Source organism: Cnephaeus nilssonii (genome assembly GCF_951640355.1).
Source record: "Cnephaeus nilssonii genome assembly, chromosome: 4".
NCBI lineage: Eukaryota > Metazoa > Chordata > Mammalia > Chiroptera > Vespertilionidae > Cnephaeus > Cnephaeus nilssonii.
The window spans coordinates 47,794,330-47,822,025 of NC_137075.1; the positions used below are offsets into that span (position 1 = coordinate 47,794,330).

A 27,696-nucleotide genomic window follows, 5' to 3' on the forward strand; every position below is an offset into this window, starting at 1 on the left:
CCAGCATGGGAGGGCAGTTGAGAGGGACCAGGCCTGCAAGGGAGGGCAGTTGGGGGCAATAAAGCCTGTAGGGGAGGGCAGTTAGGGGTGACCAGGCCAGCAGAGGAGGGAAGTTGGGGGCAACAAGCCTGCAGGGTAGAGCAGTTGGGGGGACCAGGCCTGCAGGGGCGGGCAATTAGGGGCAAACAGGCTGCCAGGGGAGCAGTTAGGCATCAATCAGGCTGGCAGGGGAGTGGTTAGGGGTGATCAGGCTGGCAGGCAAAAGTGGTTAGGGGCAATCAGGAAGGCAGGCAGGCGAGCAGTTGGGAGCCAGCAGTCCTGGATTGTGAGAGGGATGCCCGACTGCCCGTTTAGGCCCGATCCTACTTGAATTGGGCCTAAACGGGCAGTCGGACATTACCTTGAGGGGTCCCAGATTTGAGAGGGTGCAGGCTGCGCTGAGGGACCCCCCCCCCATGCACGAATTTCGTGCACCTGGCCTCTAGTATTAAATAAAACTGAAAGTTTAGCATAAACAAGAGCTTGCAAGGCTGTTGCCCCAAATTAGAATTTATTTTAGCATCTGACATGGACCAAAAAAATGACACATCAAAACAGAAATATAGCTAAGTATATAAGTAGATAAACAATATGCAACGTCTCTTTATTTACTAGAATAATTTATTTAAAACTTTATTTTATTACTATTTTCAAAAATAGTTAAGTCTTTTCCTAGGTAACTGGAAAACTTTAAAGAACATTATTTTAAAAACCTCACTAACATCTTATTTAGCAGATAAAGTGTTATTTTTCATTTGTGAGCTTTCAGTTGGCACAAACTACATAAGGTATTCAACATACATACATTTTTATTTCCTTTATTTTTGTCATAACTTTAGTAAAAAAATTAAAAATCAAGTGAATAAAGCTTTATGATGAAAATTATTATTAGATGATTCTGGTGATCATGTTGTTCTGGGTAGAAAACTGTTTTGCTAGTGAACATTAGATACAGCATATGGTGCATAGGTAACATCTGAAACTTGCTACTCTTTTCCTATATTTCTGCCCAAACTCCAAGGGGGATAAAGAAAAGAAAATAGGTCAAGGGAAGAAAAGAGCCTTCGGTGACTCAGGTAGCCTCCGAGGGACCAACTTCAGCAGCTTCTAAGTGGGCTCTCGAAGGGCTCGCTGCATACGCATATGCTGCCAGGCCTCAAAGGGTGCAACAGGGAACTTCCGCCAGGGGTTGGCAAACTTCTCCTCTAAAGGGACAGATGGTACACGCTTTATATTGTTGTAACTACTCAACTTTGCTACTGCGGCATGCAAGCGGCCAGACAACACATAACTGAATGAGTGGTTGTGTTTACCATTTTATTTACAGACACTGACATTTTTTTTAGGGTGACCTTATCATTTATTATCATAAACTGGCCACTTTGAGAATAAAAGGAGATGCTATTAATAATTATGCCAGGACAACAGGCATAATTGAGTGGTCACAGACAAACTGGGATTTCAGCATTGAAATTTAAAGTTCATAGAATTTTCACATCATAAAATATAATTATTCTGATTTTTAAAAACCATTTTAAAATGTAAAATCCATTCTCAGTTCTTTGGGCCACACCGAACAGGCTGCAGGCTGGCCCTGGCCCGTGAGGTAAGGTTTGCTGACCCCCATCTACGTTCTTGGAGAGACACTAGGCCTTCGCTCTCCGACTTCACCGTGTCTTCACCAATCTTACTTTCTCAGGGGCTTCTTTCTTTCCTCTCTGCCGTTGTTGCTGGGCTGGGGGGACATTAAAAGTGACTGATATAAAATAAAAAGATGAAGGTTTTTTTAATATCTTTTTATTCTATCTGGAAGATTTTTTTTTCAGGCTTGTTTCTTAAACATCTAAGAGGGCATTACAATCTGAGATTATAAAACTAGATAGGTTATCATCTATTTTCCATTGCTTTTTAAGAAGATATGTTTTAAGGCCTAATACTATGACGTACTCAATAAAAACAGAAATTTAATTTAAGGAACTGTACATTTTCATTTTTAATAAACCACATGGCAAAACAATACTTTATTCAATAAAGGTATAGGAAATTACAATTTAAAAATTGTAAATACAGTACATATACTATACTTTGATTTTAAATTACATGGACAAACACCAGCTTCCAAATCTTTCTAAAATCAATCATATGCAAAATACTGGTTTCTGAAGGGGTATAAGGAAAAGTACATACAACTTGTTAAACTGCGATATGGCTTACTTAGCAACATCTATTTAGAAAAGCACAAACTTTCCAGATGTACAGTATCTCCCATGTGCAAAGCGGACACACTGGCACATTCCAGTTTTCTGTTGTAGTTATTTCAGAAAATATGTAATTGCAGTAAACTGACACTGTCAGAGAAAGTCCCCGTAAATGTTCTCCCGTCTTACTGAATATCAGAAACTGCTGGTCCTCACAGTATAACTAGAAGAAGAGGTTAACCCCTTTGCAGCCAGAACTCGACAGGCTGGCCGAACGCGCGCGCACACACACAATTCAATGCTGAGGAGCTCCCACACGTTATCCCCTCCAACTTCTGTGCTCCCACCACCACCACCACCGATTCCCTGCCTGGTAATCTCTGAAACAAATCTGAAGCCCTGCCTGGCGATTCACATAACAGATCTGGGGTTAGGCATTTTGGTTAGAAATATATTAAGCTTAATCAGTTACTTGGAGATCAGACTTGCCTCCCCTCAACACAGCATAGCGAAAAGTCACTTCATTTGTGACTAGTACCTAAATGGCTCATGAACTAAGCGTGGTTCAAAGACAAACTGAACCAAATGAACTGATCTTATACTTAGGAAGATATTCTGTAACTTTAAATTTACTGTATGAAAAGTAGTCAACAGAAAAATTGCCTAAAACCTTGTATTACAGAGGCTCAGTTTCTGTAAGAACACCTTATTCCTTACGACGAAACAATGAACACAAATGCGTAAAAAGAAAATAAATTTAGCTGATTGTCTTGTTTCAGAAGGGAACCATCTCCCTTCTACAGGAGGGGGGTGGGAGTTCAAGAAGCACAGCCCGGTGTCTCATTAGCGACGACCTTCACTCGCGTCTGCAGTGCAGTCTGTTTCTCCCGCCCGCATTCTGTGCAGAGATTCTGAATCAGAACTGTTAGCTGCTGGAAAAACGTTTTTTCCCACCCAGAAGCATCTTTAAAGTGGTGCTTTGTTTCTGAAAGATGTTTTTTTCTCACATTAAAATGAAAGGGAAGCTGATGTCTATGTCTATTCTGGGAAAATTCTAACAAAGATAAACACTGTCAGTGAGGACCTCTGGGTTCAACAGACAGAACACTGAGACTCCTAAGAGCAGGAAATTTTGGTTCAGAAATGGCATCCAGAGTTGAAAAAGAAACAGAAAGATAAGAAATCCAGTGAGCTGGCACATAATACTGACGGGAGCCGCAGGTTGTGAAAATCTGGGCTCACGCTCCACAGGCAGAGCTAATGGAAAATGCATGGGAATGACTTCACTTCGGTTCTGCATTTCAAAGCTGAAATATGCCCTATTCAACTGCATTCCCCACAGTGTATTTCTAAGGCAGCACAGTCATCAACGAAACAATAGGCCTTTTCCTCAGATAAATCAGAAGGCTGGTCTGGCCAGACTTGTGAAACACAGGTTTATGTACACAACTAACTTTGATTATTTGCAAATGTTAATGAAAACACATTGCACTGAAGAACTGCCTAGTTTTTGTTATGATGTTTTCCCAGTGAACAATGGTAGGTGTTTATCCAGGCTCTGCTGTGCTTCTCACAGAACAATGGACGGCTCTTTCTCTGAGGGCTGGCTGCGCTGTGTAGCTGGTGGCTGCAACTCAGGGGGTGAAGCACAGACCCCACGCTCTGTGTCTCTGTGTCAGATGCCGTGCAGCCCCTGCTCCCATCTGCTAAGTTCACATCCTTCTCTATAGGTTTTGTCAAGTTACAAAGAGTTAAATCTATCAATTATCAAATCTCACAGACCCAGTAAAATACAAGTATAAAATCTGTAGTTGCTGCAAAAAAACCCCACACAAAACAACAAAGCACAGAAAACTTCATGTGTACCTAATTTTAAACAGAACATAATAATTAAGATTTACAAAAGTTGTCAGTGTTTCTCCATTTTACAAAAGGATCCTTTTCAATCCTCAAATGGATTTCAGACTGTTTTACTCAATAACTTTTCAAGGAACAGGTCGATGTGAAAAGTCAGATAAACCTATTTAAAAGAAAGTTTACAAGAAACGAGCTCAGTAGATATGGGAACAGCTGCAAATATGGAGAAACCTATTCACACACAGGCACATTCTCTTCCTTTCTCTGCTAGGTGTCCAAAGTTCGTAAGTGCCCAGATGTGCACTGACATGCCTCTTGTTTATTCTCACTTGCCTTCTACATTTAAGATTATTTTTTGAAATACAGGGCATTATACAATAAAAAAGAGTATTTTTTATTATATGTTCCTAAAATTTTTTAAAAATTAAAATCATTATTTTAAATGGAATCACAATAAGAACCCCATAAAATTTTCAATTCAATTCAACAAATTCTGGGCTTTATTAGGTACCATTAACACTCACCAAACCTTTTGTTGGACACCATCAACTCTTAACACTCTTTTAGGTGAATCCAGGTTTTATCTTAGGTTTACTTATAGTGAGGTCCTTGGCAGAAAGATGAAATCTGTTTCTTATTCTTCACTTACGTTTTAAGTCATCGGCCTGCCTATCTAGGATTTCATCTCACAGCCTGTCTGGTACATGTTACTTTATCCTGATTCTCTGCTGAAATGGACTCCTAACGTGCACTAAATATAATCCCCAAGCCAACAGTTGACATGAATATTCACAGTTGCCTCTTTAATACAACTATTACCAGTTAGGTTGCCTTTTGTTTGGAAACTTTTATGCTTAACTTCCCTACCACAGAGATTTAATGTCCATCCTATTCCAGTGCTTTAACACACACATGCACGCACGCATACACACACACACACTCCAAAACCCTTAAAATTTTTGTCTTCTCAAAATCATGTCTTCCCGCAATCCCTTTCAGCATTTCTGCTATGGTATTATTGGAAAACCTCAAAAGTATATCTTAGGGTTTCTGAAGCCCGTGGAGGATTCCTAATTCATATCAGCATACAGAAATTCTCTCTGGAGAAATGTAGTTAATCTGCATGAGAGAGACGGGTATTAAAATTGAAACTTGGCCCTCTACAGCTCTACCCTGAAAGGCACACACAGATGACCTGGTATGGAGGCAGGAAGCAAGGTACCAAGCAAACTTTCTGTACAAAACGTAAGGCAGTTTCTAAAAGGACAGAGCATCATTGTTTACATTTTGCGTAGCTTGCTGTTCGTAAGCAAAGATAAATTCCATGGACAATAAAAGTGATTTCAGAAAGACTTAAATCTGAAACTCCACACCCCATTCTTGCTCCTATATTTTGTTCAAATTATCATATAGTAATTTCAGTTTAAGATTAACTTCTGCCATTCAGAATAATACTGAAAATATTTCTTAAGCAATGACAGTGACCACAATATGTAAAGATTTGGTTTTGATAAGATTACAAATAACCCAAAATTTTGAGATTCAAAACCCTGTAATAACTGGAAAATTTTGTTTATAAAGTATAATAATACCATTAAGACTTACTTGTGAAATAAAACATTTCTGAAACATTTAGGAATACATGCTTATTCCACTCTGGATAATTACTAGTACTTTCTGAAATCTGTTGAGAAATACTTTCTGTAAAAAGAGAGAGCTGGGTGTCAAATTCCAGAAGCTGGGTATCAAGATTACATTAAAAAATCAGTTTTCCAGCTCTGGCTTGATAGAAGTGGGCTTTAGAAAGGATTTTTAAATGCAAATACAGAACTCTTGATGCTTCCTTTATGACACATACTCTGTTGTGATTGTGAAGTACGGTCTTCGATTGTCTTCTCTGAGGTATCTGTAGAGTCACGTCTCATTCTGTAAACAGTGTTTGGAAACATCTTCATCTGAAAATCATGGTGAAGTCTCACTTTACCATTCGACAGGAACTAGCACTCAGGCTGACTGCGAGGCCAGTGCATGGGCCCGGCTGTCAGGAATTCCATTCTCCCATTCACGTGTCATTTATTGCTCTCAAGTCTGTGACTGCAGCGTAAATAAGGCAGTAGTACCCCAGACATCTTCAATTAGGAACTGGCATTCTGACAGTTTGCACAAGTTCTGTCCACGTCTTGCCTGTAACTCTGAAGCTGAATAGTACATTTATACATGCCAAATGTGTTCAACAACAAATGCCTGGCTTTGGACTGTACCTCCTCCCATTTAGATGAACTTCCAGGAACTGCAATGTCAAGAACATATCATTACTATTCATTGTACATTACACATTAGTGAATAAGACCCAGGGAGAAAACAGCCTTAGTATACTCTGAACATATTTTTACTAGTTTGATATCTGCCCTTCTGAAGCTATTGTTAGAGAAGTGTCAGTTTGCCAAGCCAGATCAGCTTCTCGTTATCCCTATCTCTCCAACCCACTCTCGGGTAGAGAAAGGGATCTAGACATCAATTACAAGTCTTTCATCTTTTGTACTTTTAAAAATAAAACTCATGTATGTACTATTTTGATAAAAAATCAAATAAAAAGTATCAATCTATGAAATGATTTAAAGAAATAAAAACACAGGTTCTAGCTTTTCTTATGTAGAAAAAGCATGGTAAATACACCCAGTGCATTTAATCTGAAGGCAAAAATCTCTGTGTTACATTTCATCTCAAAGGGATAAAAATTATTGCTCTGCTATAAACATCGACCTGCAACTCATCTTTTGAAAAGCCCACACCCTCCCTTAAAACAAATCTTTCCACAAGTCTTCCTACTTAATTATAAGCACAGATGTTTAATCCCAAAGACAGAAGTCCACCAACCCCAGTATTTACCATCAGCAACATACTTAGCTGTATGTGTGCAATGGCCATGGGCTTTCCTGAAGTGAGAGACCAGACATTTAAATCTTCCACTGAATGGACATCTTCTATTTTCATCAAGGCTTCTTTGATATAGTCAACATGCAAATGCCTTGGCACACCTATTAGTTCAGAATATATCATTTATAGGTGAAATTTATCTTAGGGGAAAAATTTATCTTAGAGGGGGACTTCCCCTCAAAAAACAAACAAACAAACAAACAAACAAACAAACAAACAACTGGCTTTGCTAAATTCATTTAAAAATGAACACTTTCCAATATATTAGTATTTTAAGATAAACTATGCACACATATAGTAGGATATACACAAAAGGTTAATAAATACTTTTAAAATGTTCATTCTCACTAAAAAGGAATGTTAGCCAGCCCAGGTTACTTCATTTAACAAATAAGCTAGGATAATAAAAAATAAAAAGAAAGGAACATCCAATGATGGCTAACCTAGTGTTGAGAACTTATATTTACATGCTTATATGTAATATTGGTAAGGCAGGAATGCTGAAAATATAACAAAGCAGCAAGTTAAATTGAAATTAATAAACCACTAAACATACTTGCATTAAGAATCAAAGAGTTGCATTCTTGTCTTAGCTCTGTAATTGGGTAACAGCATGGCCTTAATCAAATTATGCTACCCATCTGAACCTCAATTTTCTTATTGGCAAATGGGGATAATAATGTCTGCCTTACCTACTTTTCTTAGTTATTATAAGGATCAAATAGGTAACATATGGGAGAGTGCATGGATTCTTATACGTCCTATACATGTAAGGTGATGTTACTGTAGCCTAGTAAGTATCAGTAAAAACAAGAAAAGACATGGCTCCTACCCCAGAGTCTTCCCTGACCCCCAATCTGACTTAGGAATACATCCACAATGGGGATATTAATGAGATCTTACCTTCTAGTATTATAACTACTGTGTCCCATATAATGCGAAATGTTGTAAAAGCCACAAGTAATGAAAATACATATGTACAGATGGGATCAGCAATCTTGTATTCTGGCTGTGAGGTGACAGATCAAAATTGTGTGATTAAATATTGATAGACATATAATAGACTGTAAAGCAAACTAAGGAATACTCTGTCCCCTGTCCTCTAGCAGGACTGCAGAATACCTCTGAAACCGGGACGTTGCATCTGAGAAACTCTTTCCTGGATTGTTTAAATGCCTTTCCTTGTGGGACCAATTTTCAGCTGTTTAATGGTTTGTTCTATTCTTTTCCTCTGTGCCTTCTCTAAATTGTCCACCCAGAACCATAGAACATCAGAGCTAGGAGTTTTAGCAGTCATCAATTGGATTTAAACCCCTCATATTAAAGAGGAGGGAACTGAAATTTTGAGTTGAGGGACTTGCTCAAGGTCAAAGCATTAGTGGCAGAGCCAACACTAGAACCCAGATCTCTGGACTTCACTACATGCACATTCTAGTACCTGGCAGTTACAGATAAGTTACCTCGTGATGTGATACCATGGTGTTCAGTGCTAACAAAAGAGCTATATAGACTGGTGGCTCAATTAGGTTTGCATAAGTGCAAAATGAATAGGAGTGGCACTGGTGTCCAGTATACTGATGAAAGACAATCAGTTTTAGTTGTGTGTTTTTTTTAAAATTAATCCATACCTGATTAATCAATTTTTTCCATTGATTTTTAGATAGAAGGGAGGGAAGGATTCAGGGAGGGCGGGAGAGAGAGAAACATTGATCTGAGAGACACATTGATTGGCTGCCTCCTCCACATGCTCCCACCGGGCAGGGTATCGGACCTGCAACCCTTTGGTGCTCTATTCGATGCTCTAACCACGTGGACACACTGGCCAGGGCCAATCTGTTTTAGTTTTAATGTTGAAATTAAATATATTTTAAAATAGAAAAACTAGCAATCATAGTACCTTGAATCGTATGATGTAGGCAGCTATTAGTACACCGACACTTTGTACCAAATCCCCCAAAGCGTGTACAAATGCAGCTCTCACTGCCAAGCTATCCTGCCCATGGTTGTGCCCATACCCAGGACCTGTGGTAGGAGAATTTGAAGGCAGGGAGTGGGAATGGGCGTGATGGTGACCAGACTGGTTCAACAGAAACCCCATTCTGTTAAAAAAAAAAGGAAAAGAAAACATTATTATTCTTCCTAATGCTATTGATAAAAATATTTATGACTAATCAGACATGAATGAGGCAACATGGAACTAAATATTTACTAAATATTTGAGCACCTTTCATGTATCAGGTACTATTTTAGGTGCTGGGTCAAAAGAGTCACTGAGATAGATCCCTATCCCCTTAGAGCTTATGTTCTAGTATGGAAGGCAGAGAAGTTAGCAAATAAATACCTAATGTACTGCTAGACGATGGGAAGGCGTTGAAGAAAAGTAAAGCATTGCTAGGGGATAGAGAGTGATGGGGTTAGTGGTCAGAGAAGGCCTCCCTTAGATTCCATCAGAGCAGAGACTTGAATGAAGCCAGGAAGCAAGTTATGGTGGAAGAGTGTTCTAGCAGAAGGAATACCAGGGTAAAGGCCCTGAGGTGCAAAGGTGCTCTAAGTGTTTAAAAAAAGGCAAGGCAGCCCCGGTGGCTAGAATAAAGTCAGCAAGAGTGCTAGGACATGAGCTGGAGTGGTACACAGGATAATAGTAAAAGGCCATGGTAAGGACTTCTGATTTTATTCTAAGTATAGAATAGAAACCACTAGATGGGGACTGGCAAACCATGGTCTGTAGACCATATCTGGCCCACAGCCTGATTTTGTAAATAAAGTTTTATTGGAACACAGCCATACTCATTTGTTTACATACTGAATATGACTGTTTTTGTTCTAAAACAGCAGAGTAGCTGAGAAAGAGACTGTATGGCTCTAAAATCCTAAATATTCACTATCTAGCCCTTTACAGAAAAAGTTTGCTGACCCCTGATACAAATGATTGAGTATTTAACTTAAAAACTTCATAGTTTCTAGGAAAAAAAGTTGGTAGTTAAAAAAAAATCTCAACATAAAAGTATTATAAAACTTAAATTAACAAAAATTTGTCCTACTTAAATTTCTGATTGTTAGTCAAACTTCAGTATACCTGAACAAACTAATGAGGAATTTATACTCCAACAGTGTTTTATTAATATTTATAAGAAAAACAGATGTACTATATAATTTATAAATATATTAAAATATCACTGCATATTACTGAATGCATATATAGTCTCTAAGTTCACAGCATTTGGGACTCTTCATGTGAAAACAATGTAGAGTGTATGCTACTAAAATGCTGGATACATGGCATTATACATTGGTCCAAACCCATTAATGTACAACACCAAGAGTGAACCATATAAACTATGGACTTTGGGTGATTATGATGTGTCAGTGTAGGTTCACCAACTGTAACAACGTACCACTCTAGTGAGGGATGCTGGTAATGGGGGGAGCTATGCATGTGTGGGGACAGAGGGTATGTGGGAAATCTTTGTACATTCCCCTCAATTTGCTGTGAACCTAAAACCGCTCTACAGAGTAAAGCCTGTTAAATGTTTTTAAAAAATAGAGCTTACATTACGTTGACTGCAACTCCAACAGCTGCGGTAATGAGCATTACATCTCCATTTATTTCATATTTCATATGGATAGTTCTTTGGACAGCTTCATATAGGAGAAATGCCATAAGTATATATACCAACAGCACACTAATCATAGCTGACAAAACCTCTGGAGGGAAAATATAAAAAACAAATGTATTTGAAGCATGGTTATTATACCTCATACAAACTAAATATTGTACAATCTTTTATTTATTTAGATATCATTTCCTCTAAGAAGATAAAAGCACTATATCATTTGCCATGTTTTTCTTTAAAATTATTTTAAATAGTTTGATATGCAACATTTTTAAAAAATTAAGGTATAGCTGACATATAATAGTTTATTAGTTTCATATATACTATGTATATTTTTATTTAAAAAGGGTTTAGTAGTTTGATCTGAATCCCCCACTAACTCATTCCTACCACTTGCTACTTTCCCTTTATCTTTTTAGGGTCAAATTATGTGTATTTATAGACCAAACACATGGCAAAAAATGAAAACCTGAGAAAAAATATTTGTAACGTATATGACCACAGACTAATTTCCCAGTAGGCAAGTACACGTACAAATCATAACAAAGTGAACAACTCATCAGAAAAATGGGTGAAAAGCATAAATAGTAATATACAGAAAATAAACAGAAATGGCCAATTTATCAAAATCAATCATAATACAGTAAATTCAGTAGGATTCTTTATTGTCCTTTACTAAATTGGCAATGATTAAAAATTTTGATAATAGACAGTGTCAGCAAGGATATACTGATGGAAGGATCAAATAAAACTATCTTTCTGGAGAGCAGTTACCAAAATTAATCAAAATTTAAAATGCATGTATTCCTTGATTCTAGGAATCTATCTGATATCTACAAGATTTTTCACTGCGGCTTTGTTGGTAGTATCAAAAAAGATCTGGAGACATCCTAAATGTTCCCCAATAAGTAACGTAATGGATAAATGGTGGCATATACATATATGGGATACCATACAACCATTTATGTATAAAAAAGAAAAAATAGGCACATTGGTAACTATAGGAAAGATAGACAAGAAAGTGTTACATCTGGGAAGTGGGAGAGGAGCTTGGAGAATTTATTTTTAACTTTATTTTTTCGGTAATGTTTAAAATGTCTTTAAGTTTTTAACCACAAACATGTATTACCTTTAGACTAAATAAAAACAAACACATTTTTATACATTCAAGTATTCATGAATGTACTCTGATCCAGGAATTTCTCTTCTAGGAAGGACATACACACTCATGCCAATTGGGTTGCACATGTGCAAAATGTGGTATGTTATGAAGCTATTCATTAAGCACTGTATAAATAGCAAATAATTGTAAACAATAAAAATGTTATTAGTAGAAGCCTTATAACATGGAATGCTGTGCAGCTGTAAAAAAAGAGTAAGGCTCTTTATGTACTGACAAGGAATAAGTTCCAAAATACAAAGTGAAAAAGCACAGAACACAACTGTGTATGGTGTTACCATTGTGTGAAAAGAAAAAAGAAAATCTTATATAATAAAGAACTAATATGCTAATTAGACCAGACGGCAGAATGACCTTTCAAACGACCAGTGGGCGGGGGGCGGGGCCACGAGGGCCTACTCTTGAACGAATTGCGTGCATCGGGCCTCTAGTATATAAATAATGATCTGTAAATGCAGATCTGGAAGGATGTACAAAATACTGATAAAAAACTGGTTATGAGGAGAATGGGCGAGGAGACAGGGATGGCTTTGTACTATATATGCTTTCATACCAGATAAATTTTCTACCATATGAGGATAAAGTACAGATAATTTTATATCTTTTCAAAATAACAAAAAATAGGCAATGTAAAATATATATTAAATAAATAAATAACATTGTTACATAAAACAAATGTTGATATTCAAAACAAGAAAATACTTTTAAAGAAAAATTTTCCTTTAGAGACACCAGACATTAATCCTGTTAAGTGTTAAAAGGTAAAAGAATCTGGAAAACTGTTATCTGGGTCGACTCATTGCTCAAAGGTTCCAGGTAGTTCAAGTATATTGGACTTTGATACATTTTTATTCCAACCTTTAACTTACAATACAGAAAAATTATCTAGAAGTTAGAAACTATTTCCTGAAGACATTTCATTAATTTAGGTGAAATTCCAATAAAAGTTTGTAGATGCACAGAACTAATGTTGGAATAAGACAAATAAACACAATTACTACTCAAAACCCTGGTACACTGTTAGTCACTCAACAGCCCTCTCAGTTATCAGATCGGTTATGAGAGATCAACCACATTCATATAACTTTTATTATAGTATATTGTTGTAATTTTTCTACTTTATTATTATTGTTGTTAATATTTTACTGTGCCTAAACTTTATCATAGGTATATAGGTATAGAAAATAGCACAGTACATATAGGGTTAGATACTATCCATAGTTTTAGACATCCACTGGGGTCTTGGAATATATCCTCTATGAATAAGGGTTATTTATTAAATAACCCCAAAGAAAAAGTAAATAGGTTAAAAGAATTAAGCCAAATACAAGACATAAAACACATGAATTTATTGTCTTAAGTTATAGCTGCTGATGGTAAAATACACACATAAATAACATAAAGAAAAAAGAAATAATTAAAATATTTTAAACTGTAAAATTTTATGTACTGGTGATAGTCTCATTTTACTCACCAAAAAAGAACTTTCTCTTTAAAATTGGTATTTAAAAAATATTAATCCTAAAAAAGTTACCAACCCTACTCAAATTCTTCCTTAAAAAGACAATGTCAAGGTTGTACTAGCAATTAGGCCACCATAGCTTTAAAGGTGCCTCAATAACATTTTTAAATGTGAAATTATAAAGCAATATAATTTATATTTAAAGACACAAAGATGTGATTGCTTATAAAAATCTATAATTTAAAATACTTTCAAAACCCCCAACTCTTAGGTTGACCATACTTTCCAGTTTTCCCAGGATAGTTCCAATTTATGCCTCTGTCCTGGCAGAATTATTAAAAGTGTTCCATTTCACTCTCAAAAGTGTCCTGATTTGAATAAATTCTATAGTTACTCTAGTAGGTCTGCCAGATAAAATACTGGATGCCCAGTTAAATTTTCATTTCAGATAAAAAACAAATACTATTTTAGTACAACTATGTCCCATGCAATATTTCAGACACATTGGATATCATATAATATTTCAGAGAAAGAGGGAATGTGTGGCATGCATGAGCTAAATCTGGTAAGCCCACATCCCAGTAATAATTTACCTAAACACTTAAAATTACCTTTTTGTGAATTCTCATATATGGCAAAACCACCTTCAGAATAAAGTAAAATGAAAGTCAAACTATAGGATAAACAGAGTTCTTTGGCAAGGAGGATTCCCAGCCCACTGGGAGCTGAAAATGCAGTTTTTCACAATATAGTTTTCCCCCAGAGAGCAGCATAAAAGGGATCCCAATGACTTCCCACAGTTAAGAGTAATGGAATTCAGCAGATTCCTAGAAATTCCTAAATAATATATTAAGATGCTGTCATCAATGATATCCCTTTTCCAGCAATTCATAAGGAATGTGCCTCACATCTAGTTCCCTTGGTGAAAAACAAAGACATTCATTTGTTAGTTTTTATTCTAATTGACTGTAAAAATGTCTTCTAGCTAGAAAACTGATAAATGCAAAAGAAAAAACACACACAGAATTTTAAGTAAATTTTTAGGACTGAAATTTATAATTGAGAAGTATAAGGCATATATAATTCTACATAGCTAAAAATCCTAATAATAGTAATATGACCATTTTATTCTGATAAAATGAACAAAAAGTTCTTTCATTGTGAATGAAACTTTGGTGAAATATGAATAGGACTAATTAGTGTTTAACATTTTTGCCTAGTATTTTTAACATGATGGAATGCAGATAAACATAGGCAAGATGCTTTTTTCCTCCAACAACGTTTAACAGAGAGGGAAATTTTCATTCAACAATGAAATTATGACTTGCTCCAATCTTCTCATTCTTGCTCTGGGTTGGTCTCTGGTCACATAATGTATAATAAAGTTTTTCAAGACAAAAGGAGTGCATAACATATATAGACTATTCATTTTCTAAAGGAGACCCAGGAACTTTCACAACTAAAACCCTAGATTTCTGTGAAAGTTACTACCCCATTAGCTTCGGAAAACTTGACTAAATGGAAATTTAGCAAAAATGAAAAACTCTTAAAGGATATTTTTATGAAAATTCTTGAAAACCTATTATTATAGTAGTTCTAACATATTTTACTACTTTATGCACAAATAATTAAATCACTACACTCAGCTGAACTAGTATTGTAGTAGTGTGAATAAACAGTTTTGGTTTGAATGGCCAATAAATTGGTAAAAGAAAAAATTAATTGGGAGAAAACATAGATGATTATTCAGTTTTGCTGGTACCATAAAATACAAAAAATGTTTACGTACATTTTAACACATCTATAAATTGCCAAAACTAGAGGTTTTCAATGTTCATATGAAAAATATTGAGTTCTTCTCCATCCTTTGTTATTCTCCATCATAGTACCTTATTATTTTCTTTGTAGCATTTAATACAATTTATGATTATGTTGTGTTTATGGTACATATTTACTGCCTGTCTCCCCACACTATACTATTATTCATTCACTGAACAAGTAACTATTGAGTGCCTACTCAGTGAATGAGTAACAATCTGTTTCAACTATGTAAAACCACACTCAGACCCAGCACATTTATTTTTGTGTGAGTGCTGCCTAGATGTACTGGCCTACATTAACTGCTAACTTTACTAACACTGCAATGACAATAATGAATACATTTCCCTTAAATTATATAATGTTGTCTTTCTATTGCCTCAAGGAACTACACATAGCACATCTAAAGACCAATTTCAGAGGTCTATAAAAATCAATAGGGAAGGAAAGTGGAGATATATTCTCTCCCCCACTTCCTTTTATGCTATTTCTCTTTTCTACCTTCATCCAATAGAAGATAGGAAGGAAATAGAAGAAAAATCAGTGAGCTATATTGGATCTGCCTAGGACTAATCTAATCTTTGTATTTCAATGCAGCCATAGATAACCCAACAACACTCAGGCTAAAGACATCATATAGGATTTTCAGTGGCCCACTTTTGCCACCAGAATGTCAAGCTAAACTGCAAAGTTGGTCTTTGGATCCTCTCACCTCCTATTCTAAGTAATCTCCTATTTTCTACCTTCTTACGGTTCTCTCTATTCATACTCAAGGTGCCCCCAGTACTCCAAGTTGACTTTTGGCTAGCCAACACTGACTACCTCACTCATGTCTTCTTCTGCCTCAATAAAAACTCTGAATTCTAGGAAGTACCTAGAGATGTACATGTGATATGAATTTATTCTAAGATGTGAATAATGAGTAGGCATAACTCATATCAGAGGGGGAGGAAGTTATTAAAATGAATCACTAACTAGAGAGAAGAGATTTTTTTTTGGCTGCATGTTTGGGGGAAGAGAATTTTTAGCTGAATACTTTCTGCTAAATAGTTTAGCATCAGGGAATAAATAACAAACTAGGTAGAATTAGCATTATTATCATATACCTATCCCAGAACAACAGTCATCTAGTCAGATCTGGCAAGGCCTTTGCTTAGTAGAACTACATACTACAAAAGACTCCCACACTGTCACTTTGCCACTAACCTAGGCTGATGAGCTGCATTACCAAACTGTAGATCTTGCTTTTTATTTCAAATGCAGACAACTCGGCCTACTACAGTCCTTTCACATAATAGCTATCTTTATCTAATCCATCCAGCCTCTTCAGCCCCAGAAATGAAAGAATAAAGTCAACTACACTCATAATCCTCAGAGAAGGAATAAAGCAAGGGGATGTTCTCTTTAGAATAGCATGTCCCCTTGGTCTGGGAGGCAGTGCCATTCTGCCTAAGGGTTTGTGGAATTTCTCCCCACAGTGTGGTTTCATTAAGTTCTAAGTTTTATTAACTTCCAGGATGAGAGGGCAAACCACCCACAGTCAAATAAATGCAGGCACTTAAAAATAACTCACATGTGGTTTCTACCCACCTCGCCCTCTTCCCACAAAAGGGCTGCCACTGTAGCTCACTGAAAGGAATAAAGAAAAGAAAAAGAAAGTCCTGAATGATTTTACACAACCTATGAGTTCACACGAAGGAAAAGAAAATACCAACAGACTGGTACTGATTCCTGGGACAGCCTCTTGGGTTTAGCCTTCAAATCTATACTACCTTTCTTTCACCATGATGGAATGATTTTTGCTAAAATATTGTTGTATTGCCAAAAATGTTACCAAAGACCCAAGTCAAAAAGCACATCTTTTAAAGTTGTTAATCATCAGGTTGAATCATCTTACTTTTCTCCTACCTAGCTGAGACAGTTATGCTGAGAGAGTAAGAATTCTGATATGGAAAGAAGGGAAGGCAGGCAATTTAGAAGCATGGGTCATTTTGAGAGATATAAAGTCTAGTAGAAGAGGAAAGGAAAATATGACTGAAACTAACATGTATTGGAAATTTACTCTGTGCCAGGTATCCTGTTAGGTACTTATACCTTACCACCATACCTTATGTATTTTTCACAAATCTGCAATGTAAGTATTATCATCCGTATTTTACAGAAGAAACTCATACTTAGAGGAATTAAATCATTCTCCAAAAGGTCATGTAGTCATTCAATTAATTTCCTTGTTTTCAGCCCCAATTCTCACTTCTGATGCTCTGTCCTGAGCCTTCTTTGGAGATCTGTTGGGCTGACCCAGTTCCTAGCTTGGTGTACTCTAGGCTGCAGCTTCTTGGCTTGTTTTCTCCTTCAACCCACTCCCATCTACTTTCTAACTTTCAGAGATTTCTGGAAATTTCTTGTTTGTTGGTGACCCAGCATTGACTTCTCTTTGTTGTTTTGATACTTTTTATTTCAATGGACTCTCTGGAGAGACAGGAGTCAAATGCTGATATCTAGTCCACCATCCTGAACTTAGTATTTGTAGGGAAAGGGAAATATCTGGCAGTCTGTAGGAATTTTCAGAGATACAATAGGACCAGTCAGTTCTATTTTCTCTCATCTTTTCATAGTGCTTATAAACTATGAAGAAACAAAGTGACCATCTAGGTAAACACTATATAGTTTGCACTCACTAGAGAGCCCAAGTACTTATTTGATATTTAATGCAATTTTCATGATTATTGGCTTTTAATTTATTATATGTAGGACTTCCTATGTTGTATTACTGAATATTTCTGGGACAGAGTGCCACTGCCTTCATTAAATGAAATGTACTTTCTCAAATAGTGCTAGAGGGCAAAAATCCCCATTCTAGGATGCTATGTTTTAGATCTTAAATTGCAGGTGTTTAAATCATAATAAAATTGGAAAACAAAAAAATTTTTTTAGAGGACAGAGTGTGTGTATGTGTGTGGGAGGGAGGGGTGAGGAGAGAGAGAGGGAGAGAGAGAGAGAGAGAGAGAGAGAGAGAGAGAGAGAGAGAGAGAGAGAGAGAGAGAGAAAGGAACATTGATTGGCTGCCTCTCATACATGCATGCCCCGACCAGGGATCAAACCTGTAATCTAGGTATGTGCCCTGACCGGGAATAGAACCCACAGCCTTTTGGTGTATGAAACCACACTCCAACAAAGCCATCAGGTCAGGGCAATTTTAAAGTTGTTAAAAACCCTCAAGTCAATCAATTAACAAATGAATGGGTATGTTGGAAAGTAGTGGGCTTCTTTTAGGGACACATCCAAATGCATTACGTAGTGGCTTAAAAAATAACAGAAAAACCTCACTCAAGGCTTTAGTTCTCTTGTATAGCAGTTGAGAGTGCTGAAGGGTGGAGATGCCAGGTAGTTTCCCAGCCTGATGGCTTGGATAGCTACTTGGAATATAGCTATTCAGCTAAAATGTCAAGTTATATACTAGAAGACCCAGTGATTACCTTTTAGAAGACCTAGATACTGGGTTAATATTAGGTCAAAAAGTAACACAGAAGGGGAGGAACTGATTGATATATTAGCCAAGAGTGTGTCTACACAAAATAAAAAACAATATATTAATTCTGGTTCTTTAAGACAGGTTTTGCTGAAGCTACCTAAATGTCACCTTTTGGGTTCTGAGCAAATGACATGTGGTCATATGGCACTTCACATAATAGTAAAGGCAATTATTTTATATGTATTTTAAAAATAAGCAAAAAAATTAAAAAATAGTAACATAGCAAGAAGCAGTTGTATATGACTATATATGATTTTAAGCTTAATTAAATATTAATATCTGTTTAAAATAGTAAAATAAAACGTGTTCATTGGTAAAAAGAAAAAAATCCATGACACTGGTTACAACATGGTAAAGGACACTTTATTCAAGAGCGGACGCTATTGAGATAGGCATAGGGACCACTGCAATGGTGTTTTGCAGTGGGGGAGAGAGTTTGGGCTCAACTCTGAATAATGTATGGACAAGTGGGAATTTATAGCCAAGAAGCAGGTTGGGAGTCTGTGGGTGGAAAATTACTGAGGAAACATCAGGAGTAAGGGGGATTCTGATAAAACTGACGGAACAGAATTCTTGTGAAGACAGGCTGGGGTGGCAAGACATCACCTGAAGGATAACTGGTAAGATATTGAGAGTGGGAGGCTTTGGAGAAGGTTCAGGAGACTGACTAAAATGTGATTAAGCAAAGAATCTTTGTCAGCATTTTCAGAATTGTGTTGATACAGTGGCCTCAATGAAGGTCAGCCACACAGTATATGTTACATGTATTAGAGTAATACTTAAAATCTTGGCCACAGTAGCCCTGGTTGAAATAAACTGAAGTAAAAGAAAGAAGCTAATGCTCATTAATGAATTACACTTACATAATTTTGCTTGATTCAATAAACTGAAGGTAAACTTTTTTTATGATAACATCATTAGGACATAGGGAAACCATTTATATATTAATGATTACCATATAATTTTATATGTGTAAACTGTTCAGCTGACTGGGCTGAAGTTCAGTACATGGGAAGATATGTATCTGAATAAATCCTGTTCACCCATTTTAATTTGCTTTGTTCATCTATTTCAACAGACTTATCACCAGAAAGATTTCAGCTAATCAAAGGTTACAGTCCGTTGTTGGTTTACCATAAAATGTTATAATCTAAAAAACACCTCCCAATTACCTACCTAAGCGATGAAATCCAAAGGTGAATCTTTTGGTTGGTGATTTTGAAGACAGCCACAAAGCAAGCAGGGTCAGTATGATAGCACTTAAGTCAGTTAACATATGAAGTGCATCTGTCATGATTGCTAGGCTATTTGCAATGTATCCACCTTAGAGTAAGGATAAGAGGGAAGAAGGAATATGTTAACTAAAATAAATGTAAGTAATAAAGCAAAAAATATGTAACATCCTACAAAACATGAACTTCTAACTAAATCTTTATCCTATTATAATGAAATCAAGGTAACTGAAATTTTATACAAAACATTAAATATGCATATATTTTTCCAGTGAGAATGTCCATTTCTATGAATAGATTCTCTGAGGAGTCAACAACCTTAAAGAAGTTAAGAATCACTAAACTGGGGCTAACACATAAAGAAGAATTTTGTGTTTTAGCACTGCAGCTTTTATTCAACCAACTATCCTACTCTTAGACAGTGAAATTAATAACCACATTATCTACATATTACAATAAAGATGAAGAAAAGGTAGGTACTCACTTGTTTGGGAGAGTTTGAACATAAAGTTAAACTGAAGGAACTCATAAAACACACATTAGTTTAAAATAAAAAACGGATTCATTTGGATACACAACAGCAATGTCTCCTAATAGAGGGATAAAAGGTGGTATTTAAAATACACAATTTTAAATTTTATATTGATTTTCTAGACATTTTATATACACACACACACATAATTTACATATATGTCTGTGTGTAAATATATGTTGTTCCATTATGGTTATATAATTTTCCTATTACCATTCATTGTGTAAGCTTTTATAATATAATACAGAGTATTCAAACTTTTATGGATACCAGAATCATTTGGAAGTTTTGTAAAACTGCAGATTGCTTGACCTCTCAGAATCTCTAATTAAGTAGGTCTGGATGGGACCTGAGAATTTACATTTCCAACATGTTCCCAGGTGATGCTGATGGTTCTGGGCTCAGAACCACACTCTGAGAATCACTGTTATACTGTACTAGTGGTTCGTGCACATTGAAAGAAAATTAAGAAATATTTTAATATCACTATTTGCTTTTTCTCTATAATAGAATGTCAACCAAATTCATGATTGACAATGACAGATTGAAACACATGCATGCGACTGGCACCAGCAAGAGCTTTATATGCATCAACGTTTATTTTAAATTGCCAGTGCGTGTAATATGTACTGGCCGGTTGATCGGTTGGTCACTTAGCCTTTTATATATATAGATAGTGGAACTTCATGGTCAGGGTGTCTTGACATACTAGTGTGCTGGGTTGCTGATCCCCCTATTTCTAGGATGATTGTGCAGAGCCCAAAGCAGCAGAACTGGAGGCAGTGATTTTGTAGTCACATCCACGTACTCCAGTGTGTTCTATACAAATATAATTTTTTATGTACAGTAGGTCCTCGGGTTACATCGGAGATACATTTCTACAGCGAGATGTAACATGATTCGCCATAAGTCAGAACCCATCTACATAAGCACCTACGTCACTCAAATGGAGCACATATAGAGCAGTAATGAAGTGAAAACGTAAAAATAATTTAAAAGATAACAATTCCTGACATTTACTTGTGGTAAATAAATAATAAAAAACATAAAGCACATATGTACATATGCTGAAATGATGGAACTTTTTTTTAAAATATAAATACTGTAATGGGAGATGGCGACATAACCACGAAATGATGTACGTCGAGTCTGACGTAACTCGAGGACTGCCTGTATTCCCTGACATGAAAATGCTGGAAATCACTGAGAGAAAATACAGGTTGGTAGTTAATAACATGGGGCTTTGGAATCTCAGAGATTCTAAGCTAGTTACTTAACATTTTTGAGCCTCATCTATACTAATAAAAGGGTAATATGCTAATTAGACTGGGAGACCTTCCAGGAGACCTTCCGGACGTTCTTCTGGACAAAGCCATGGTGGCAGGGCCAAGGTAGAGGCAGTTAGAGGCCAAGAGGGGAGGGCAGTTGTGGGTGATCAGGCTGGTGGGGGGCGGGGCCATTGGGGGTAAGCAGACCAGCAGGGAGGCCAGTTGGGGGTGAGCAGGCCGTCAGTGGGGGTCAGTTGGAGGTGATCAGGACAGTGGGGGGGGCAGTTTGGAGTGAGCAGGCCAGCAGGGGGGGCAGTTGGGGGCGAGCAGGCCAGTGGGGAGGGAAGGTGGAGGCGAGCAGGCCAGCGGGGGGGGGGGGAGTTGGGGGTGAGCAGGCTGGCAGGGGAGGCAGTTGGGGGTGAGCACACTGGCACAGGGGGCAGTTGGGGGTGAGCAGGCTGATGGGGGGGCATTTAGGGGTGAGCAGGCCAGCAGCGGGGGGCAGTTGGGGACGAGCAGGCCAGCAGACAAAGTGGTTAGGGGCAATCAGGCATGCAGGCAGGCAAGTGAGCAGTTAGGAGCCAGCAGTCCTGGATTGCGAGAGGGATGTCCAACTGCTGGTTTAGGCCCAATCCCTGTAAACCGGCAGTAGGACATCCTTTGAGGGGTCCCAGATTGGAGAGGGTGCAGGCCGGGCTGAGGAACACTCCCCCCCATGCACAAATTTTGTGCACTGGGCCACTAGTTATCTATAAAAGGAGGATATGTTAAAGCCACATCGTCCAATAGAACTTTCTGAGATGATGGAAATGTCCGTCTATACTGTCTACTAGTCATATGTAGCCACTAGTCATAGGTGACTTTTGAACATTTAAAATATGGCTAGTGCAACTGAGGAACTGAATTAAATTAAATTAAATTTTAATTAACCTAAATTTACAGAGCCACACGTTGGTGATCATCAGCAAAAATAGCAGAGTAGGGACCTCTGAAAATCACCTTCATAAAAGCAATAAGAACATGGACAAATCAGCTTATTTAAAACTCTGGAAATTACCTGAAAGCTGTTATAGGTAGCTTTTATTCAAGGGAAATGGCGGAATCTTGGTAAGAATAGTGAGCTCTGTGGCATTTTCCCGTATGTAGCTTTTTGGTAACCTTGAACACCAACAAGTGGCAATCACAGTGAAAACCTCAGCAGGGCAGCCACTGCAAGGGATGGAATAGGGTTGGAGCTCATTAAGAGCCCCATTCCCAGAGCACTGTCTTTTATTTGACCTTGTCTCATGGTTCCCTGGAAGACCATACTTGCCAGGCTGTTTTTATTTGACTTGACTTGGAGTTCTGCCCTGCGCAAAAACAATCAGAGGCAATAGATAACCATGTGTTCCCCGTGTTCTGAAATTTTAAAATAATGTACCCAATCTGCTGGGCTTTAGTTGACTCCTTCAATCTGGAAATGTATACCTTTCAGTTCTGGGGACATTTTTTAAACTACTGTAATACCCTCTCATCTGAAGGGGATATATTCTAAGACCCCTAGTGGATGCTGGAAACTGTGGATAGTATTGAACCCTATATATACTATGTTCCTATACACAGATGCCTATGATAAAGTTTATGGCTTCTCTATGGCATATGTGAGTTGTCAGCACCACAACTCCTGCATTTTGGGGCCATTATTAAGTAAATAAGGATTATTTGAAGACAAGCACTGTGGATATCGTGACAATCAAAAAGGCTACTAAGTGACTGTCAGGATGGATAGTGTGGACAAAGGGATAATTCACATCTTGGGCAGGATGGAGCAGGACAGTGTGAGATTTCATCGTGTTCATCAGAACCAGCACATAATTGAAAACTTATGAATTGTTTATTTCTGGAATTTTCCATATAATATTTTTGGACTATGGTTGACCACGGGTAACTGAAACTGTGGAAAGTAAAACCACAGATAAGGGAGGACTACTGTATGTTGCTGATTTCTTTCCTTCTACTTTCTTTGTTCTTCAAACTCCTATTACTTGGCGTTTGGACTAATATACTAATTTTCTTGCCTTTTTTCTCCTATTATCCATTTCTACTTTTTTTGCTCTCCTCTTGTCAGAGATTACCTTAGTTCATCTTCCAACTTTTCTATGGAGTTAAACATATTTTTTGTGTTTTTATTGTTTAAAAGATTTTAAAAAAACTTCACCTGAGGGTATTTTCTCCATTGATTTTTAGACAGTGTGGAAGGCAAGGAGGATGGGGGGAGGGAGAGAGAGAGAAACATTGACATGAGAGAGACACTTCGATTGTTTGCCTCCCACCCGAGGTTGGGGCTGGAAACCAGCAACTAAGGCAGGTGCCCTTGACCGCGATTCAAAACCACAACCCTTTGGTCCTACGTTCTAACCACTGAGCAACAGGGCAGGGCTAAAAGCTCTCTCTCTCGTACCCCCTCCCCCCCCACCCCCCGAATTTATTTTATAAAGCAGCAAGATCAGCATCTCCTGGGAACTTGTTAGAAATGCAAACTCACAGGCCAGATCCCAGAACTACTTAATTAGAAACTCTGGCCCAGAGTTTGTGTTTAAGTTCTCTAGGTGTTTCTGATATATTAGATTGGTTCTTGGCTTTCCCTATTGCTTGCTTAGGAGTTGGCTTCCTTGGATCTATGAAGTCAGTTACCTCCTTTATCAGTTTCTTACATAGTTTCCCAAATTTGTGTTGTTGTTGTCTCCTCTCCAGTTTTCCACATCTGTGTGGATATACATATCCCTTTATTGTAGTTTGAGAGAGGCTTCAGGAGAGAGTACAATTAGATGAATGAGTTCATTTGCCATCTTTACCATCTTTGCATTCACTTTTTAAACTTTTTCACTTCAATAAAAATGCAGTTGTTAAAGTAATCAATAACACTGTTATTAAACTCAAGGATATTTTAGTTCTCATCTTATTGGACCTCTTGCAGCTTCAACTTATTTATTGCCACTTTGAAATACTTTTTTTTCTTGGATTCTGAGTTACCTGTTTGCTTTCTGCCTGATTTCTAAAGTTGGATTTCCTCCAGACTTGGGCTCTCTAGGTGACTTTTTCCATTCCCACGGCATTACATACTATATCTCTACCTTGACCTCTTTTCTGAACTGTAGACTCATATGCTCACTAGACATATTTACTTGGCTATTTCACGTACATATGATAACATGTTTAAAACAACCATAGCTAAATCCTGCTCTATATTTTCTCCCTGCTTCATAAAGGACATACATTTCCATACACTTAGCTGCTTAGGTGAGAAACTTCAGAATCATTGCTGACACTGCTGTCCCATCAACCACCATATCCAAACCACTAGCCAAGTTTGTCAATGTTACCTCTAGAATGTTTCTCAATCAGTAAGTACATTTTTCTCAAGCCACTTTAGTCCAAGCCATAATAAATCTCTTGTCTGGATCTCTGCAATAGTTGTTTCCATTTTTGCACCCTCCAATCCATTCTCCATATAAGAGCCAGAGTAATCTTTTAAAAAGGTAAATCCTAACGTGTCACACTCTGCTTAAAAGCCTTCACTGGCTTCCCATTGTATTTAGAATTAAAAACTACACTCATTTAATACGGTCCATTTAATACAGGACCTACCTGATCTGGTTCCCCTGCCTCTTTCCCTCTTGTTTACTACATTGCAGCCAAACTGTTTATTCTCTAACACAATAAAAACGAATTCAACAAAAAATTTAACGAGTGTCTACTCTGCACCAATCATTGTTCTAGGTGCTGGGAATTCAGCTTACATTTCAGTGGAGAAAGACAAGATGTTACACAAGTAAATATAAAACAAGGAAATATACAAAAAAGATAATCTCAGCTGTTGAGGGCTTTTATAGTTGGGGAGGGAACAGGGGAGAAGGAAGGTTTTAGTTAGAAAGGTCTCTCAGAGGTATCTTTTGAGATGAGACATGAATAACAAGAAACCTGCCAAGAGAAGATTGGGGAAAAGTCAATCCACATAAAGCAGTATTGTTTAAACTGCAGACCCTGCTCTATTTGTGGACCCAGGAAATCAATTTAAGTGGGGTGGAACCACAATTGAAAAGATATTAGAAGACATCACATGAAATAAAACTTTTGTTTCAGTTATACATATGTACTTACACATATGTGTATATGTACATACATACATAGGTATGATGCACACCTACACGAGTCACAGTGTTAACTGTATTTCTTACTCTAGTGACCTCAAAATAATCTGTGAAGGCCTGAAGGGCAGGAAAGAGCTTTGTGAGTTATAGGGGAAAGGTGGCCAGCATGGCTGAAGTGAGCACGGGGGAGGAGTGGTATGAAATGAGGTAGGAAATGTATGTAATTTTCCCACATTTAACCTCCAACCAGCACCTTAAACCTGGACTGCCACCTCTGTTCTCATCATGGTTCACCACTAAGAGACACCATGGGAGAAGGGTCTCTCTGCGTTAATGTCACTTTGTAAACGGTCACTAAGGCAAGTTAGCAGTTACACTAATGTGACTGCGAAATTCTCTAAGCAAAGAATGTATTTTATAGGGAGAATGTATTTAAGTAATTAAAAAATGAAAAATAAACCAAGTTCATAAATCCCGGGGGAGCCATGTTCTGGTTCCTTTCAGATTCTCCTTATAATGAAAAACTTTCAGGTTAGTTGGTAGTATTTAATTTGGCAAATCTCTTGGATATAAATCTAATAGGAAGTAGTAGCATAGAGACCACCCAAGTCAAACGTAGAGAAAAAAAAGTCCCGAGACTGGGACTGTAGGTGTGACTCTTCCATTAACCACCCTATTTCCTCCCAACTTCTCCAGCCTCTCTCAGGCCCTCAGATGCCCTATGAAAAAGAGGGGGGGCCTGCAGGTGTTCAGGAAGGTCCTTTCATACCGCGTAAAATTGTATGGTTCTAAGTAACTTTAGAATTTTTTTTTACTATGTTAAACGTTGCAAGAATTAACCTGGTGTTTTATCACAATTCTTTTTGAAGAAAAGAGGAAGTTACATGGTGTACAATGAAGGTAAACAATAAATTTATGTTGTACTTAGATTGATCTGCACTTCGGCACGGTGTGTGGACTTTCTACATCACAGGAGATGCGTATCTTGATAAAGAGCAAGCTTCCTGAAAAGAAAGTTTAAACCTCACATCCCCGTGTACCTAAAGCTGGACAAAATGGAAATGGCAAGTGAGTTGGCCACACAACTCACCTACAAGTTCTCCAATCATGAAAAGCAAGTACAGAACGGCCGCAATGGTCAACCTGGTTTTCACCTTTCTCTGCTTCAGTAACTCCCTCCGCCGGCTGCAGCTGTCACAGGGGTCCACCTTCAGGCTCAGCTGGCTGTTGGTCAAAGGCAAGTCCTGGTCCAGCAAGGAATCGTCGTCGGCCTGGAGGGCCGGGTGCGCCCCGTTCACAGGCCTTTCCGGGGTCTCGGAACCATCGTCGGCCACCACAACTCGAAGTTTGTTAAACCGAGAAAGCCCCTCGTCCCCCGCCTCGTCCGAGAAGTCAAAGGCGCTGGTGTCATTTAAAAACAGCGGCGCGTCGTCCTTCCTCAGCAGAGATTTGAGGCGCTTCCACGCGCCGGATCCGGCCATGGCAGAGGCTGCGCGGCCGCGCGCGGAACGGCTCGCTGCAAGGGACGGCCGGCGGCCCCTACTTCACCGGCGCGCCCGTTCCCGATGGCGCCGCCGCGCGTCCCTCCCCATCGTGCGGGAAACGAAACACGTTAGATATTACAGGCGTCCCATCGCAGCCCACAAGTTCCGAAGCCCGGGCGGCGGGGGGCGCAGGGCCAGCGCGGAGGCGCCGCGGCTCCGCGAGGGGGCGGCGCGTCTCTGTGGGGCGCCGCCGCGGGGCCGCCGCTCATCTCCCCGCCCCCGCTCGGCTCGGCCCGGAGCCGCGGGGGAGCGGGGCCGATCTCGCCTGCAGCGCCCGCAGCTCCAGGCCGGCTCCGCGGGTCTGACAGGTCCACGACCCGGCGCCCGCGGCCGCCGCCTCTCCCCGCCCTTCA

At 38.3% G+C, this 27,696-nt stretch overlaps 1 protein-coding gene across 2 annotated transcripts; it reads right to left on the bottom strand.

Moving 5' to 3' along the window:
* Positions 1-811: 811 nt before the first annotated feature.
* SLC30A4 (solute carrier family 30 member 4) lies at positions 812-27,696 on the bottom strand. Of its 2 annotated transcripts, XM_079769247.1 has the most exons (7): positions 26,890-27,696; positions 19,814-19,960; positions 10,583-10,736; positions 8,929-9,130; positions 7,935-8,040; positions 6,998-7,132; positions 813-6,384 (listed from the first exon to the last, which is right to left on the bottom strand). In XM_079769247.1, the coding sequence occupies exons 1-7, from the start codon at positions 27,278-27,280 to the stop codon at positions 6,230-6,232; spliced, it is 1,290 nt and encodes a 429-aa protein (XP_079625373.1). In that variant the 5' UTR covers positions 27,281-27,696; the 3' UTR covers positions 813-6,229. The 2 variants fall into 2 exon arrangements, with proteins under 2 accessions (XP_079625374.1, XP_079625373.1); XM_079769248.1 differs by lacking the exon at positions 19,814-19,960 and having other exon boundaries at positions 812-6,384.

Excerpts from the sequence above, each read along its gene's own strand:
- SLC30A4 (XM_079769247.1), bottom strand. The coding sequence starts at position 27,280 with ATGGCCGGATCCGGCGCGTGGAAGCGCCTCAAATCTCTGCTGAGGAAG. Across the intron at positions 8,041-8,928 it reads CCTACATCATACGATTCAAG|CCAGAATACAAGATTGCTGA; the intron begins GTACTATGATTG and ends GTCACCTCACAG. Across the intron at positions 6,385-6,997 it reads CATTGCACACATACAGCTAA|TTCCTGGAAGTTCATCTAAA; the intron begins GTATGTTGCTGA and ends TTGACATTGCAG.